This window comes from Mirounga leonina, unplaced genomic scaffold, assembly GCF_011800145.1.
Source record: "Mirounga leonina isolate KUSES-001 unplaced genomic scaffold, KU_Mleo_1.0 Mir_170, whole genome shotgun sequence".
Lineage (NCBI taxonomy): Eukaryota > Metazoa > Chordata > Mammalia > Carnivora > Phocidae > Mirounga > Mirounga leonina.
The window spans coordinates 31,516,789-31,530,054 of NW_023270433.1; the positions used below are offsets into that span (position 1 = coordinate 31,516,789).

Below are 13,266 nucleotides of genomic sequence, written 5' to 3' on the forward strand. Positions count from 1 at the left end.
GGCTCTGGGCCCAGCCCGGGACTCAGCCACAGTGACAGGTTTGGGAAAGAGCCAGGATTCTTGACCATAGCCCTGGATGAAACCAGACTAGGACTTCCCAGCTTTGTAAGTGAATGAATTCCTGTTGTTTCTTTTTTTTTTAATTCCTAGAGATTCTCTTTTTTTAAATTTATTTATTTGAGAGAGAGAGAATGAGAGACAGAGAGCATGAGAGGGAGGAGGGTCAGAGGGAGAAGCAGACTCCCCGCTGAGCAGGGATCCCGATGCGGGACTCGATCCCGGGACTCCAGGATCATGACCTGAGCCGAAGGCAGTGGCTTAACCAACTGAGCCACCCAGGCGCCCCGAATTCCTGTTGTTTCTGATGTTTGTACAGGTCAGTCTGAGTGGAGTTTCCAAAAATGTCCGGACTCATGCAAGTTACCTCAGCCTAGAAACAAGCAGGGAACTGCTGAACAGAGGAAGCAGGCTCAGAAAGAGAAAGAGAAGGTGCTGGGCTGCAGAAGCGGGGCAAGGTAGCGCGCTACCTTGCAACAGCTACGGGAGCCTTGGCCTTGGGGCCGGGAGACCCAGACTGCGGCCCCTGAGCTGTCGTTTCTCAGCTGTGCGATCTCAGGGAAACAGTAAGCCCTGAACCCCTGCTTCTTCACCTGGGAAATGTAAACCAGTTTTTCCTTTTCACTAGGCTGTGGTGAGAACAGAGAAAAGATGGAAACTAGGGATGTGCCTTGCACAAACTGCATAGCATCCAGCCAGAGGTTTGCAGTGTTTGAAGAGTCCATGCCCTCTTCCCTAGAAAAATGCACCTGCCCGTGCTCTCCTTCTACCTCTCCAAACCCTGTCCCCCCTAAAAATCTGCAAAGCTATTGGCACTTCAGGATGTTTTTGCAAGTCCCAGTAAAATCATTCTGAGATTTTTCAGGTGCAAGTTAAGTCCACAGTTCTGACACAGGACTTGAAAATCATTACATAGATGCTGAATGTCTGGTGAAGAGAGGGTCGGAGGACTTGGATTTGGACCCCAGCCGAGCCTCGACTAGTATTTGTGACCTTGAGCAAGTCTCCTAACCTCTCTGAGCCTCAGGGTCTTCATCCATGAAATGAGTTTTACAGTAATAGCCATTTCCTCTCTCTCCCAGGGTCGCTGTGAAGATTAGGTGGGCTGACTGATAGGAGAACATTTTGTAAGCTGTGGCTGGCCGTGCATTAGGTGAGAGGCAGTCCTTAGTCAGTGGGGCGAGGAGCCCTGGGCAGCATCTCATGTAGAGCTGCTATGAACAACAGATTCTCTGCATCCTGTAATGTCCTTCCTCCTCCTGCCACTGCTGCTCATCCCCCAGGGTTATGGTGGCACCTATGGTTTTAACTCCCCAGCACCTTCTCTCTTTGTGGGGCCAGGATCCTCACTTTCTCTTTCTCTTGAGATCTTTCCCGTCCCCCTCTACAAACATTTGGATTCAGAAGGCACTGTCCTGTTCTCATGTGATCCCACCTTCTGGCCACAGCTGACTGGTCCAAGGTTGGGCCTCTGGGCCATGCCAGGCTCGTCAGAATTCTTCCCTAGGACTTCTCTCCACCCCGGGACCTTTCAAACTAAAACTGAGAAAGAAGGCCAAGATTTCTAGCTGACTGTCGGAAGTCTGAGTTGTCAGTAACCATATTTCCCACCGTGCAGGGGATGTGGTCTGTGGTGAAGAAACGTGAAGCTAGCCTATAGAGAGAAGCCGAGACAGGAGATGGCCAGAGAATCCTCGCAGGGGCTGAGTCCCTGGTTCTGGCTGAGCCGAAGGTCCCCGCTGTAGGCCGGCCCATCCCACAAAGAATGATTCGCCTCCTTCTTCACATCCAAAACATTTCCCTTCTGCTTAAGCTAGTCTGAGTTACATTTCTATCACTTGCAGCCAAAAAAGCCCCAGGCTAAGTGAAAGGCCCAGTCCCAAAGTCACCTCCTGTGTAAGGTTCTCCCTGATGCCCCCGACACTTCCCTTCCCGGGGTATCCTTCCACTACACATGGCTCATGCCAATGCCAGCAGCAGTGACAATTCATGCTATGATCGCTGCTTTTTCACCGTGGGCCGAGGAGAAAGAACACAGGCTTCGAGCGACACCGATCTGGGTCCGCATCCCGTTGGTGCCCCTGACTAGGCGTGCGACCTTGGAGACGTCCCGTGGGTCTCACGTTCCTCATCTCTAAAATGGAGATGCTAACACCTTCCTTGAAGGGCTTTGTGAGAATTCCATGAAATGATGGAGGAGAGTAACGAGCGGAGTGCCTGGCGCTTGGTAAATGTTCAGTAAAGGGAGATTTTCTTCGACTTCACCCATTTGTTGTTGGAGGGAGTGAGGCAGCTATGGTTAGGGAGATTTTTATAGAGGGTTAGAATCAACGCTGGTCCTCGGGGCCCCTCAGGGCCAGGCGTTAACAAAGCAGCCAAGAAGTTCCCACCCACCCATGAAAAGATGTTCCACGTCATTAGACTTTAGGGTAAGGCGAATGAACACCACGGCGAGCTATCAGTTCACGGGCTCGGGCCTGGCTGGGATAAAACGGGTAGAATAACAAGGGTGGGTGAGAGTAAGCAGACAGTGGGGCCTGCCGGCGCTGCTGGAGGGGACGCAAAAATGGGGTAGCCACTTTGGAGAGCAGGCTAGCAGGTCCTCGAAAGGCGAAACAGAGTGACCATGAGTCTCTGCCACCCGGCAAGGCCACACCTAGGAGTACACACCCGGGAGACTCGAAAACATATGTCCACACAAGAACGTGTACGCGATTGTTCCTAGCAGCGCTGTCCCCGATAGCCAAGGAGCGGGAACAACCCAGATGTCCGTGAGCCGATGAGCGCGTCAACAGAACGTAGTGTATACACACCGTGGGCTAGTACTCAGCCAAGCACGGAGGTGCTGACGCACGCTACCACACGGACGAGCCTGGAGCACATTATGCCGAGGGGAAGAAGCCAGACACAGAAGGCCACATGTGGTGTGATTCCATGGGTATGACAGGTCCAGAGTAGGCAAAGCCAGAGAGATAGAAAGTATATCTGCATGCCCAGGTCTGGGGTGGGGGCTGGGGGAGGGAAAGAATGACTGCTCATTGGTGCAGGGTATCTTTTGGGGACGATGAAAATGTTCTGGAACTAGAGAGAGGAGATGGCTGCACGACCTTGTGAATATATTAAAAAAACACTGAACTGTACCCTTTGAATGGGTAAATTTTATGGCATGTAAATTATATATCAATTTAAAAAAAAAGAAAAGAAAGAAAGCTCTGTCCAGGAAATAGCTCTCTGTCATACAATGTGGCCCGGACATGCCACTCGGATGTGGTGACTGACCCTGAGCACAATAGCAGGGACAGCATGACTGACCACCATTCACGGTACTGACCTGCTCCAAGGATCGCTGGTGGTCCTGGTGGCCCTGGGGGTCCTGGTGGCCCAGGGGATCCAGGTCTTCCAAAGCCAGGAGGCCCAGGCAGGCCGGGAGCCCCCGGGGGCCCCTGGGGCCCGACGACAGTCTCCCCTTTCTGGCCCTATCAAGGCAAGAGCACAGTAACAAAAGAGAGAACGCAGCACCGATCTCTAGAGGTCCCAGCCCTTCTCTGTAAGAGGGTGTTTGTAAAAAGTCAGTAACTACCAGCTCTGGCTATTGCCATCCTCCATGCCGAGCGCAGCTCGGGTGGAATGAGACCTAGAGAACAGCTGCCCTGTCATCATGCTCAATGTCAACGCGTCCAACTCCAGAGAGCCCTGGACTCAGAGGGGCCCCGACTTTGCATTTCACAGATTAGGAAACTCAGGCACAGAGAGGGGATGGGGCTTGTTCGGTGTCAAAGCCAATTTGCAGCAGAGGTGGAAGTGGACCCCTGGTCTCCTGGCTCTGCTGGGTCCACCCTCACGCTGAGCTCTGGGACCAGAGTTTGCTTAGGGTTCCGGAGGGTCATGGTCTGGTCTTTATCTCACTGGAGGCATAACCCGAATTTCTCTCTTGTGAGCTGGAGAAACCTGGCATCATAAGAAGACCAAGCCTATCTAGGGGCTCCTCCTTTGATGAAATCTCAGAAGAATCAAATAGCCCCCTCTAAAAATATCTCCCTCACCTTCCATTCTGCCTTCATTATCTCATATGTTCACCATCAGTAACTCCGTGGGTTGAGCAAATTTTCCACCCCTGACATGAGTAAGGCGGTGTGGTCAGTGACCTGGAAGTTGCCTGAATGCGTATGGCCACGGCCAGCTCCCTTTCCTCCGTGGGCCTCAGCCAACCTCCCCACTGGTAAATAAATACGAGGGAGAGAGGCCAATGCCCAAGTCCTGCCTCCAGCTTATGGTACTGTGACAGACCCTTGACTCTCCAACTGCTTAGTCCCACTGGGGGGCTTCAGGGAAGGCTGTGACTCACTGAGGCAGATGGCGAGGAGAAGTCACTACTCACAACCAAGCCAGGACTTCCTGGTGGGCCTGGAGGCCCCGACACAGAGAAGTCACCGTGAGAGTCTCCTTTTTCCCCTTTGATCCCCCGGTCTCCATTCTCCCCCTGCAAGCAGAGAACATTCAGTAAGAGGAAGATGAAGCAGGCTATGATGTAAGCCCAAGCACTCAGAAACACAGGCCAAATGTTTGGTAGAGAAAAACTCACCTTCAAGCTGTTCAGAACATGTCTCAGGTAAGCTGGATCCACCGGAGGGCCTGAAAAAGAAATGCTATGTAAAATTCACAACTATAACCTCAGAAATTCAAAAATAAAAGTCTCCAGGGGCACCCGGGGGGCTAAGTCAGGTGGGTGTCCGGCTCTTGATTTCGGCTCAGGTCATGATCTCAGGGTTGTGAGACTGAGCTTCACATTGGGCTCCGTGCTTAGTGGGGTGTCTGGTTGAGAATTCTCTCTCTCCTTCTTTCTCTATCCCTTCCCCGATAGTGTTCTCTCTCTCAAATAAATAATCTTTAAATAAATAAATGAATAAAAGTCTCCAAGTTGGCAACCATCATTATTCCCCAGTGGAAGTGACCTCACATTGGTTTAGCTCACAGAGTGGGTACCGGACTTGGAGACACAAACGAGTCCTAGGCTGGGCCCCACAACCCAGACACTGTGGGATCCTGGGCATGTCGCTGGCCCTCTTTGGGCCTCATTTTGCACAGGAAGCATGAATGATTGGAACTGGTCTCTCTTGACAATGTTCCATCACGGGTATGTGTGGCCCATGACTGGGTCTCTCTAGAACTCCGTGGAGCTTGTGGTCAGGGTGGTAATAAAATGTGTCTTACTTTCTGGCTCAGCTGGATTTCTCAGGAACAAAAATCAAAGGCGAGATCCAGAGCAATAGTTGGAATACCTGGTGGTCCTTGGGCCCCCTGGTCGCCTTTTTCTCCTTTTGAGCCGGGAAGACCCCAGGATCCTTTTTCTCCTTTAACACCTGCCACCAAACACATAAATGTTTAAAAAAAAAAAAAAAGGAAAATCACCTTCATTCTATATGAAATGTTGTTTCTGAGACAAGTTTTCACACTGAGCCCCTTTAGCAAAGTCCATTCAGTACACGAAGGCCTATTGAAGGTATGAAATCCTTTCCTAAATGATGGGGAGGACAGAGGTAGATACATCAGACCCAATTCCTCACCTTGCAAAGCTCTGTCTCCTTGGGGAGACGGACACAGTGAAGGATAACGCAAGGCAGGATGGAGTGGGAGTGTTAACCTCAAGGTGTCCGCGGTGCATGGTGGGGGCCCAGCAGAGGCTACAGGTAACCCTCTCCTGGCCAGCTTCACGCACGCAGCCTCACAGGCTCAATACCCAGTCAGGCTCCCAGTCCCATCTCTTCTCTACCTGTGCAGCATGGTGGTGTAGGGGAGGGGAGGAATCTCTCAGGAGGATCCTCAGAGGACACCAAGGGTGCTAAGTATTCCATGTAAAAGTTGGAAGGATGCCAACTGTGTCCCCCACCACCATCTCTTACGATTTATGAGAAGCACCCTCTCTCTCCAACTCCTTCTATGGAGGAGAGGCATGGAGGGAGCCTTCTGGAACTTCAGCATTGGGGAAGGGAAGCAATCCCCTGTCCCCACTTTGACGGGTGGGGGAGACACTAGATCTCTGCATTCCTAGTTCCCAAGAGGTATGACAGATCAACCGAGCAGTACCCTTGAGCCTAGAGATGGGGTTGGGGGCTCAGGCTTCTCAGCATGCGGGAAGGGGTGTGAGCACTAGAGGCACGATGCCACCAGCTGGGGGTCAGCAGGGAGATGCAATCGCAGGGCCACGGGGGCATGCCTCCACTCACCCACAGTGAGATCATAGGCAGTGGTGAAGCCCAGAGAAGGGGATACTGAGCTCACCACCACCGATGAGGCTGCTCACCTCAGGGAGCAGGAGTAACAACCACAAGTAAGTAGCAGGACACAGGCTCGCCGGGGGCTGCCTGTCCAGAAACGTCTGTTACCTCCCCTGCCTCCCAGAGCAGCCCCGTGAGGACAGGAAACCACCGGGGATCTGAGACAGCAAATCCAGCTCTACTCTGCCTCCCCAAGATCCACCTTGCACCAGGGGCCAGGGGAGAGCCTTGAACTGGATTTGAGCGTGGAGGGTGAAAGCAGTCTGGACCCTGTAACCAAAAGCAACAGAAAAACCACGGGGCCAGATATCATCAGGGAGACCACTGCCTGGCGGGCCACGGACAACAGAGCAGAGCCAGAGGTCAGTCTTGGGAAAAAAATGACCTTTACCTGTTTAAATGGCAAGTGTTCAGACCTCTCAATCAAAAGGGGGACAAACAGAGTGACAGGGGGCGTGGAGACAGGGACCAGAGTGATTGCTCCCCTGCGGGCTCCTGTCTCCTGACGTACACCCTCTGTGGATATTTACTAATGAGACACCCAGAGCCAGCGCCTCTCACACTTTACTGTGCATACACCTCAGTGAGGAGCTTAAAGTGCAGCCTCTGACTCAGCAGGTCCGCAGTGGAGCTTGAGATGCTGCATTTCTAACATGCTTTCAGGAGAGGCCGCTGCGGCTGGTCCAAGACCACTCTGAAGCAAAGGTCTTCTGAGCTCCCATGGCCCTTCCCTGTATTTGTTCTTGGTACATTGCATTATCATGATTTCTAAACTAGCTCCATCTCATGGAGTCTAAGGGCCTGGGTGGCAGGAACGGTGTAGGATTCCCCTGCCTCAGCCCCATGCACGGGCTACACTCATGAACTATGGTCTCATGAACAAATTAACAAAAATGTGGACAAATGGAGTACTTCTTGCTAGCTGGAAGTCCCAGCCAAGATGTACATAACATACAGATGTGTGACAAAACAAAAAGAGGTGCCCAGCCCCACAGTGCTCGCCCAGCAACCCCTGCTCCCACCACATGCAGCCAGACTCCCAGCCATGAGTCTTAGGTCCAGCACTGGGAGTGGAGGCCACCTCCTGCAGAGCTACAAGGGTCTGGAAAAGTCCCACAGAACCATAAGGTGAAGAAGGGAAACTGTACCATGGAAGGTGATGAGTTCTGAATTCCCAGGATGAGTGGCGTCAACCTGGAGAGAAAGAGAGTCAAGGTCATAAAGTGTAAACCCTGTCCTGGGATTTGCATCCACAGGCAACCACTGTCCCCCGTCCTGGGGGCATGTGGTAGGAGGCACACCGTCATGGAGTCAGGCCCGTCTTTGGCTCTGGAGCCCCCGAAAGCCCTGAGCTCCCCAGTGGCCCTCAATGCACAGGCCAAAGCAGGCCTTCAAGTTAGGGGGTGGTGGGCATTATGCAGCCAGGCCCAGGGGAGACTCACTGGCTGAACAACTCTGCAAGGGGAAAGCGCAAAGCTTCGAGATCAATTGTGGCCAGCTATGAGGGTTCTTAGCCTCCTTTCTTGTGATTTAGGACTGATTCATGTGAAAGGTCAAGCCTCTGAGTGAGTGACGTACCCAGCCATGAGGCTGGGCTGGCCATGAGATCTGCTGCGGCATAGAATCAAGGATGCACGTAATGAATAGGAGCTGATGATGGTAGCGGTAATTAATAAGGGGGGTTAGCGTTTGGTTGAAGGGCTATTCTAGACTCCCCATGACGAGTCAGGGGTCTGGCACCCAAGTTATCCTAGATAATACTCCTTCCTAGTTCATTCCCAGATTCCTGCATTTTCTTATTTTTTTTTTAAGATTCTATTTATTTATTTGAGAGAGAGTGAGAGAGAGAACATGAGGGAGTAGGGTCAGAGGGAGAAGCAGACTCCCCACTGAGCAGGGAGCCCGATGCGGGACTCGATCCTGGGACTCCAGGATCATGACCTGAGCCTAAGGCAGTTGCCCAACCAACTGAGCCACCCAGGCGCCCCTGCATCTTCTTATTTAAAACCAGAACCACCTGTGACCCTGCTTTTAATACCCAACTTCACCCTTCGCCAGTTGATATGTGGGATCAAAATGACCCCTCTGGCACCAGGATCCTCCTGCTTTTGGGTGGAGGGTCACAAGCTGCTCAGGGGTCACCGAGAGAAGAAAGGGGGCAGGGAGTGGAAAGGAATCCCTAAGAACAACAATTCAAAGCTACGGATGAAGGTGGCAGTGCTAAGCTGATATCTCAAGGCGATGCTGATCGGGTCCTTCCACTCCCGACGTGGGTTGACATTGTGGTGGTGTTAGGAAGGGGCTGAAAGCAGAGGGGCTTATGGCACGACGGACGCCGTCATGGAAGACAGCAGTTCTTTTTCAAGCGTTCATTTTCAGAGCTGGTCCAGAAATGTCCATGGTGTCCGGCCAGGCCATGTGAAATCCAAAACTCATCAAAAATGCTCTGAGCTCATCTTTGGTTTCTTTTCAGGAACCTCATGACCCCAGAGGCCGTGGCTACGGCAAAGGGTCCTAGCACAGGCCGTGGTCACTGCGGTGGCACTTGGACTACAATCTCAAGTTTGTCGAGTGCTGCCCCGTGGTTGTTCCACTGACACCTACAACTGTGTTAGCAGAGGGGGCTTCAGGCACGAACTCACAGGGGCCCTAGAGTGGACGGTCTCTCCTTCTGTGTAACAAGCAGGTGGGATGCAGCCATCTCTCAGAGGCGTCCCTTCAGGCCATGGACGTAAACGTGACCTGGCTTGCTATGGTCCTCATGGAGATCTGGGAGCCAGCAGGCCCCCTTGTCATCTCAGTGGGTCCTACCATCTGCATTCTAGGCCAGAGTTCTGGGCCCTGGGCTGCAGACTTGGGTGCCTCATAATTTCAACCCAGACAGATGTCCAGGCAAACACTCAGCCAGACGGCATCATTTTAAAAGCTTCTGACCCAAGCCTCACCACCACACCCAATTATGAACCCACTTCAAGGAATCTTTGTAAACTGTCATTTGCAAGCTCCTGAGAAGGGAGGCCACGCCTGTTTAGTTCACCCCTGCGTCTCCAGGGCCCAGCAGAGTACTTGGATCTCGGCAAGCCCTCAAGAAATACTTGTTGAATGAATGAGAAAGTGATCACACATCGTTCTTGTGACTAATGCCTGTGCACGGGGACAGGCCCTCTCTCCCTGGCCTTCCCCATGGAAACAGGACCCTCCCAATACAGGGAAGACCTCAGCGACAGTGCCACCATCTAGCTGGGTGACCGGGTACGTGCCTGACCCCTGGGAGTCACAGTGCCTGCACCTGCTGCCTGGTGGCCAGGGGACTCGAGTGACGACCCCAGCTCTGTCAGGCCCGTGACCCCGGACAAGTCAGTGAGCTTGTCTGAGTCACAGTTTGCTGCTCTTTATAAAGTGGGCAGGAGAGTGCTGGCCAACACACCTGCTGGGAAGGGACAGGACACACTCGGTTGTGGGTCTTAGCCCACAGTTCCTAATGCAACAGACACTGATCGGAATTGCTTTATTTTCCCATTGATACTTTTAAGGGGTTTGTCTTCCTTCTTACTATGCTGCTCCACGCATGAAGCTAATGTGGTTACAATAACGAGACACTGCTCTCCTGATGCATTAAAAGCACGTGTAGATCCTGGAGTCCCTGGATCGAGTCCCGCATCGGGCTCCCTGCTCGGCAGGGAGTCTGCTTCTCCCTCTGACCCTCCCCCCTCTCATGTGCTTGCTCTCTCTCATTCTCTCTCTCTCAAATAAATAAATAAAATCTTTAAAAAAAAAAAAAAAAGCACGTGTACCTTTAGAAGATGCAGTATGTTTCATTGCCTCGGTCTATTACCTAGAAGTTTCTAGCTACTCACTTCAGGGTCTGTACATGTGATAGGAGACATCAAAGAGGACACTGATGGATTGTGGGGGCTCGAGGCAAAGACTGATCACCGTCTCTAGGTTGCTTTCTAGCCCAAGCCTGGTCTGTAAGGCCGTGACTCCACACTACTTACCGGCGTTTTGCAGTGTGGCCGGACTGGTACGGGGAAGACAGCCTGTGCGAAGTGAGAACAAGAGAAGCGAGGCCATCAGGACCCCCGACTCCAGCTTAGGCCAGTCTGGGGTCTGTTCCCCGCTGTCCCCTGAAGGTCTCCCTCCCCCGCCCCACCCAACTTACTCCTTTGATGTTAATCACAGCTCCAGGGGGTCCCGGGGGCCCTGGAGGACCAGGTAAGCCAGGTGGGCCCTGAAGGGAGAAGAAAGGCCATGCCTGAGTTCAGGTTATTGCGAGCGCAGAGGCACTGCAGGATATTTTCTCCAGGATTTGGGGACATGACGTGAAAAGAAGAGTCCTCTAAAGTCGACTAACTTCTCCCACAGGTAGGCCTGACACTTCTAAAGAGCACGACTGCATCCGGGACTCCCATGGCATCTTTATAGCAACCCATGGGGGAGGCAGCGGAGCAAACAGTCTCCCTGGTTTACAAATGGAGGCCGAGGCCCCGAGAGGGGAAGTGACCCGCTCAAGGCCACACAGTCGGAACTCAGATTCTGACTCCCAGAGCAGTGCTCAGCCAACACAGAAACCCACCACTTCTCCACCAGCACATCCCTACTATGGAGGGGCAAGTGGGGTGGGGAGGCTCCTTCACCAGACTTGGTACCTGGGAGAGTGCCTCATAAATGCAAAAATAAATGCAAAACTCTTGCTCAATAGCAGAGCTATTTTCAAAGCCAGGTCAACCTGGCCTTAGTACCACACAATGTTTTCTTCTCCAAGCCTGGATCTGAAGCAGGACCTCACAGTAGGAGGGGTGAGGCTCTGACCACAGGCACGAGGAGTCTGGCCTGCTCAGAAGCCACACTCATTACCCTAAGTGAAGGCATGAGTGTCTGCTTTTCCGAGCAGCTGCAGCGGGCTTGACAAGTGTGAGCCAGTCCCCACAAGCTTCGGGAAAACTGCATATCAGATTTCTGGACATACAAAGGAGAGACAGCGTGGCCCAAACAAAAGCAGTCTTTGCAGAGTCTGGTACATAGTAGGTGCTCAATAAACGTTCGCTTCCTTATTGTAGATCCTGGAAACTGCGGATGTCCCCAGTGTCTGCCATCTTGTGAGGCTCGGCCTAAGTAGCTGACCTACCTTTGAAATGCACTCACAAGCGTGTCCTGAGCCCCTAGGGATGTGCGAAATCCCTGGGACTGGGTACGGATGGAAGACGGGATATTACCCCAGGGCCAGAAGACTGGGATTTGAGACCAGATTTCCTGACTACACCTGGACTGCTTTCTCCCACTCTCCCTTTTGGGTCTGGACAAGGAAGCTTATGTTCCATTAAGGTGCTTTCAGTGACAGGGACCCTCCTGAGAGTGAGCTGGAGGACAGCGATGGGCTGGAGGATCTTTGGAAGTGGCAATGGAGGAAGGAGAAAAACATTCCTAAAGATACTGTCTGCAAGCCCCACTCGCTGGACCTGGCACTCTCTCGGTCCTCCTCTGGGCACTGGACTCAGGGCTCTGTCCCCGGGGAGTGCGGGGTTGGGGCAGTGGTCATGTCACTCACCGGCATCATGATCCCTTGGTCTCCTTTGGCGCCCTTGAGGCCATTCAGTCCTGGGCGACCCTGAAACCCACACGTGATGCCTTAGTAAACCCACTGCCCAGCCACTAGCCCGGCCCACATGTCCGCCCCTCCCGTCCAGTCTGAGGAACACCAACACCTACAGGTCGTCCGGGAAGGCCAAACTCTCCTTTGTGTCCTGGCGGTCCTTTGGGCCCCTAGAGGCAAAACAATTACCAGATTAGAAAAGAACAGAAAGTCAAGGGCTAAGGCGATGGGAGACACTGGCCTGACTTCACGAGCAGGGGTGAGGATGAATCACTGAGGGGAGGAAGGAGGACAACAGGCAATTATGAAGTATCCACCTGCCTGCCACCTTGTCTCCCAACCTCTCTGCTCTTGGCTGGGACCACCTGTTCCACCCCTTACCTCCCCAGGCGCTCCTGCCGGCTCTGCCCCACCCCAGACTCCGGACCCCACCCTCTCAGTCAGGGCTAACAAAGGAGCAAGAGGTCAGTAGTTCAGGGCCTCAGCCCCCAGGTAGCAGGGTGCTGGGGTAGCTTAGAAGCTGGACCTTTGGGATGCCTGGGTGGCTCAGCCAGTTAAGCATCTGCCTTCGGCTCCGGTCATGATCCCAGGGTCCTGACTGAGATCAAGTCCCGCATGGGGCTCCTTGCTCAGCGGGGAACCTCCTTCTCCCTCTGCCTGCCACTCCCTCTGCTTGTGCTCTCTCTCTTTCTCTGACAAATAAATAAATAAAAATCTTAAAAAAAAAAAAAAAAGAAGCTGGACCTTTGCTCTAGGTCTTATGTCCCAGGACTCTCCCTGTCTCCAACTGGAATAATGCAGACCTGCCTCACCCCTCATGGCAGCCCAGCCTGAGAACCTGCTCCAGAATTGGGCTTCTGCCTTGCTCCTACCTGTCTCTCAGGACCAGAGTCTTGGTCTGGCACCCCACTTCTCCAGAGAAGTCCTTGACCTGTGGACCCTTATTCATCCCAATGGTGGCTTTCTATGTCTTCATGCTTCTAGAAACAGTGCCCTGTTCCAATCTCCTGCAGGAACCCTCACACCTTCTGGCATCTGAGATACATACAATGCACACGATCTCTTCCCAGAAAAGTTCTCCCTCCAGTCTGCACGCTCCTACTTCTGTAGCTGGGTCTGCCCTGTCTCCCAAGGGATGACTAGTTTAAGCCAAGTCCCTTCATCCTGCTGCATTAACATACATGGCCATGCCCTGGAAAATGGCAAATAAAGCTGAGTGGAAACAGGCTCTGTACATAAAAGACCCAGCCCACATTACTCCTAATGCAAGAAAAGCAAGAACAGAAGGAATCACAGGACACGGGCCACTTGGTGGTATGTTCAGTGCAGAGCTTCTCAAAC

At 52.7% G+C, this 13,266-nt stretch overlaps 1 protein-coding gene across 1 annotated transcript in view; it reads right to left on the reverse strand.

The window, feature by feature from the left end:
* The window catches only part of COL15A1 (collagen type XV alpha 1 chain), a 103,381-nt gene that overhangs the window by 10,380 nt on the left and 79,735 nt on the right, over positions 1-13,266 (reverse strand). The window contains exons 26-34 of the mRNA XM_035016219.1: positions 12,042-12,095; positions 11,881-11,940; positions 10,495-10,563; positions 10,331-10,372; positions 7,481-7,526; positions 5,337-5,417; positions 4,640-4,689; positions 4,436-4,537; positions 3,389-3,533 (exon numbers count right to left, since the gene is read on the reverse strand). Coding sequence (XP_034872110.1) covers positions 3,389-3,533; positions 4,436-4,537; positions 4,640-4,689; positions 5,337-5,417; positions 7,481-7,526; positions 10,331-10,372; positions 10,495-10,563; positions 11,881-11,940; positions 12,042-12,095 — 649 coding nt within the window. The remainder of the gene's footprint in view (positions 1-3,388; positions 3,534-4,435; positions 4,538-4,639; positions 4,690-5,336; positions 5,418-7,480; positions 7,527-10,330; positions 10,373-10,494; positions 10,564-11,880; positions 11,941-12,041; positions 12,096-13,266) is intronic.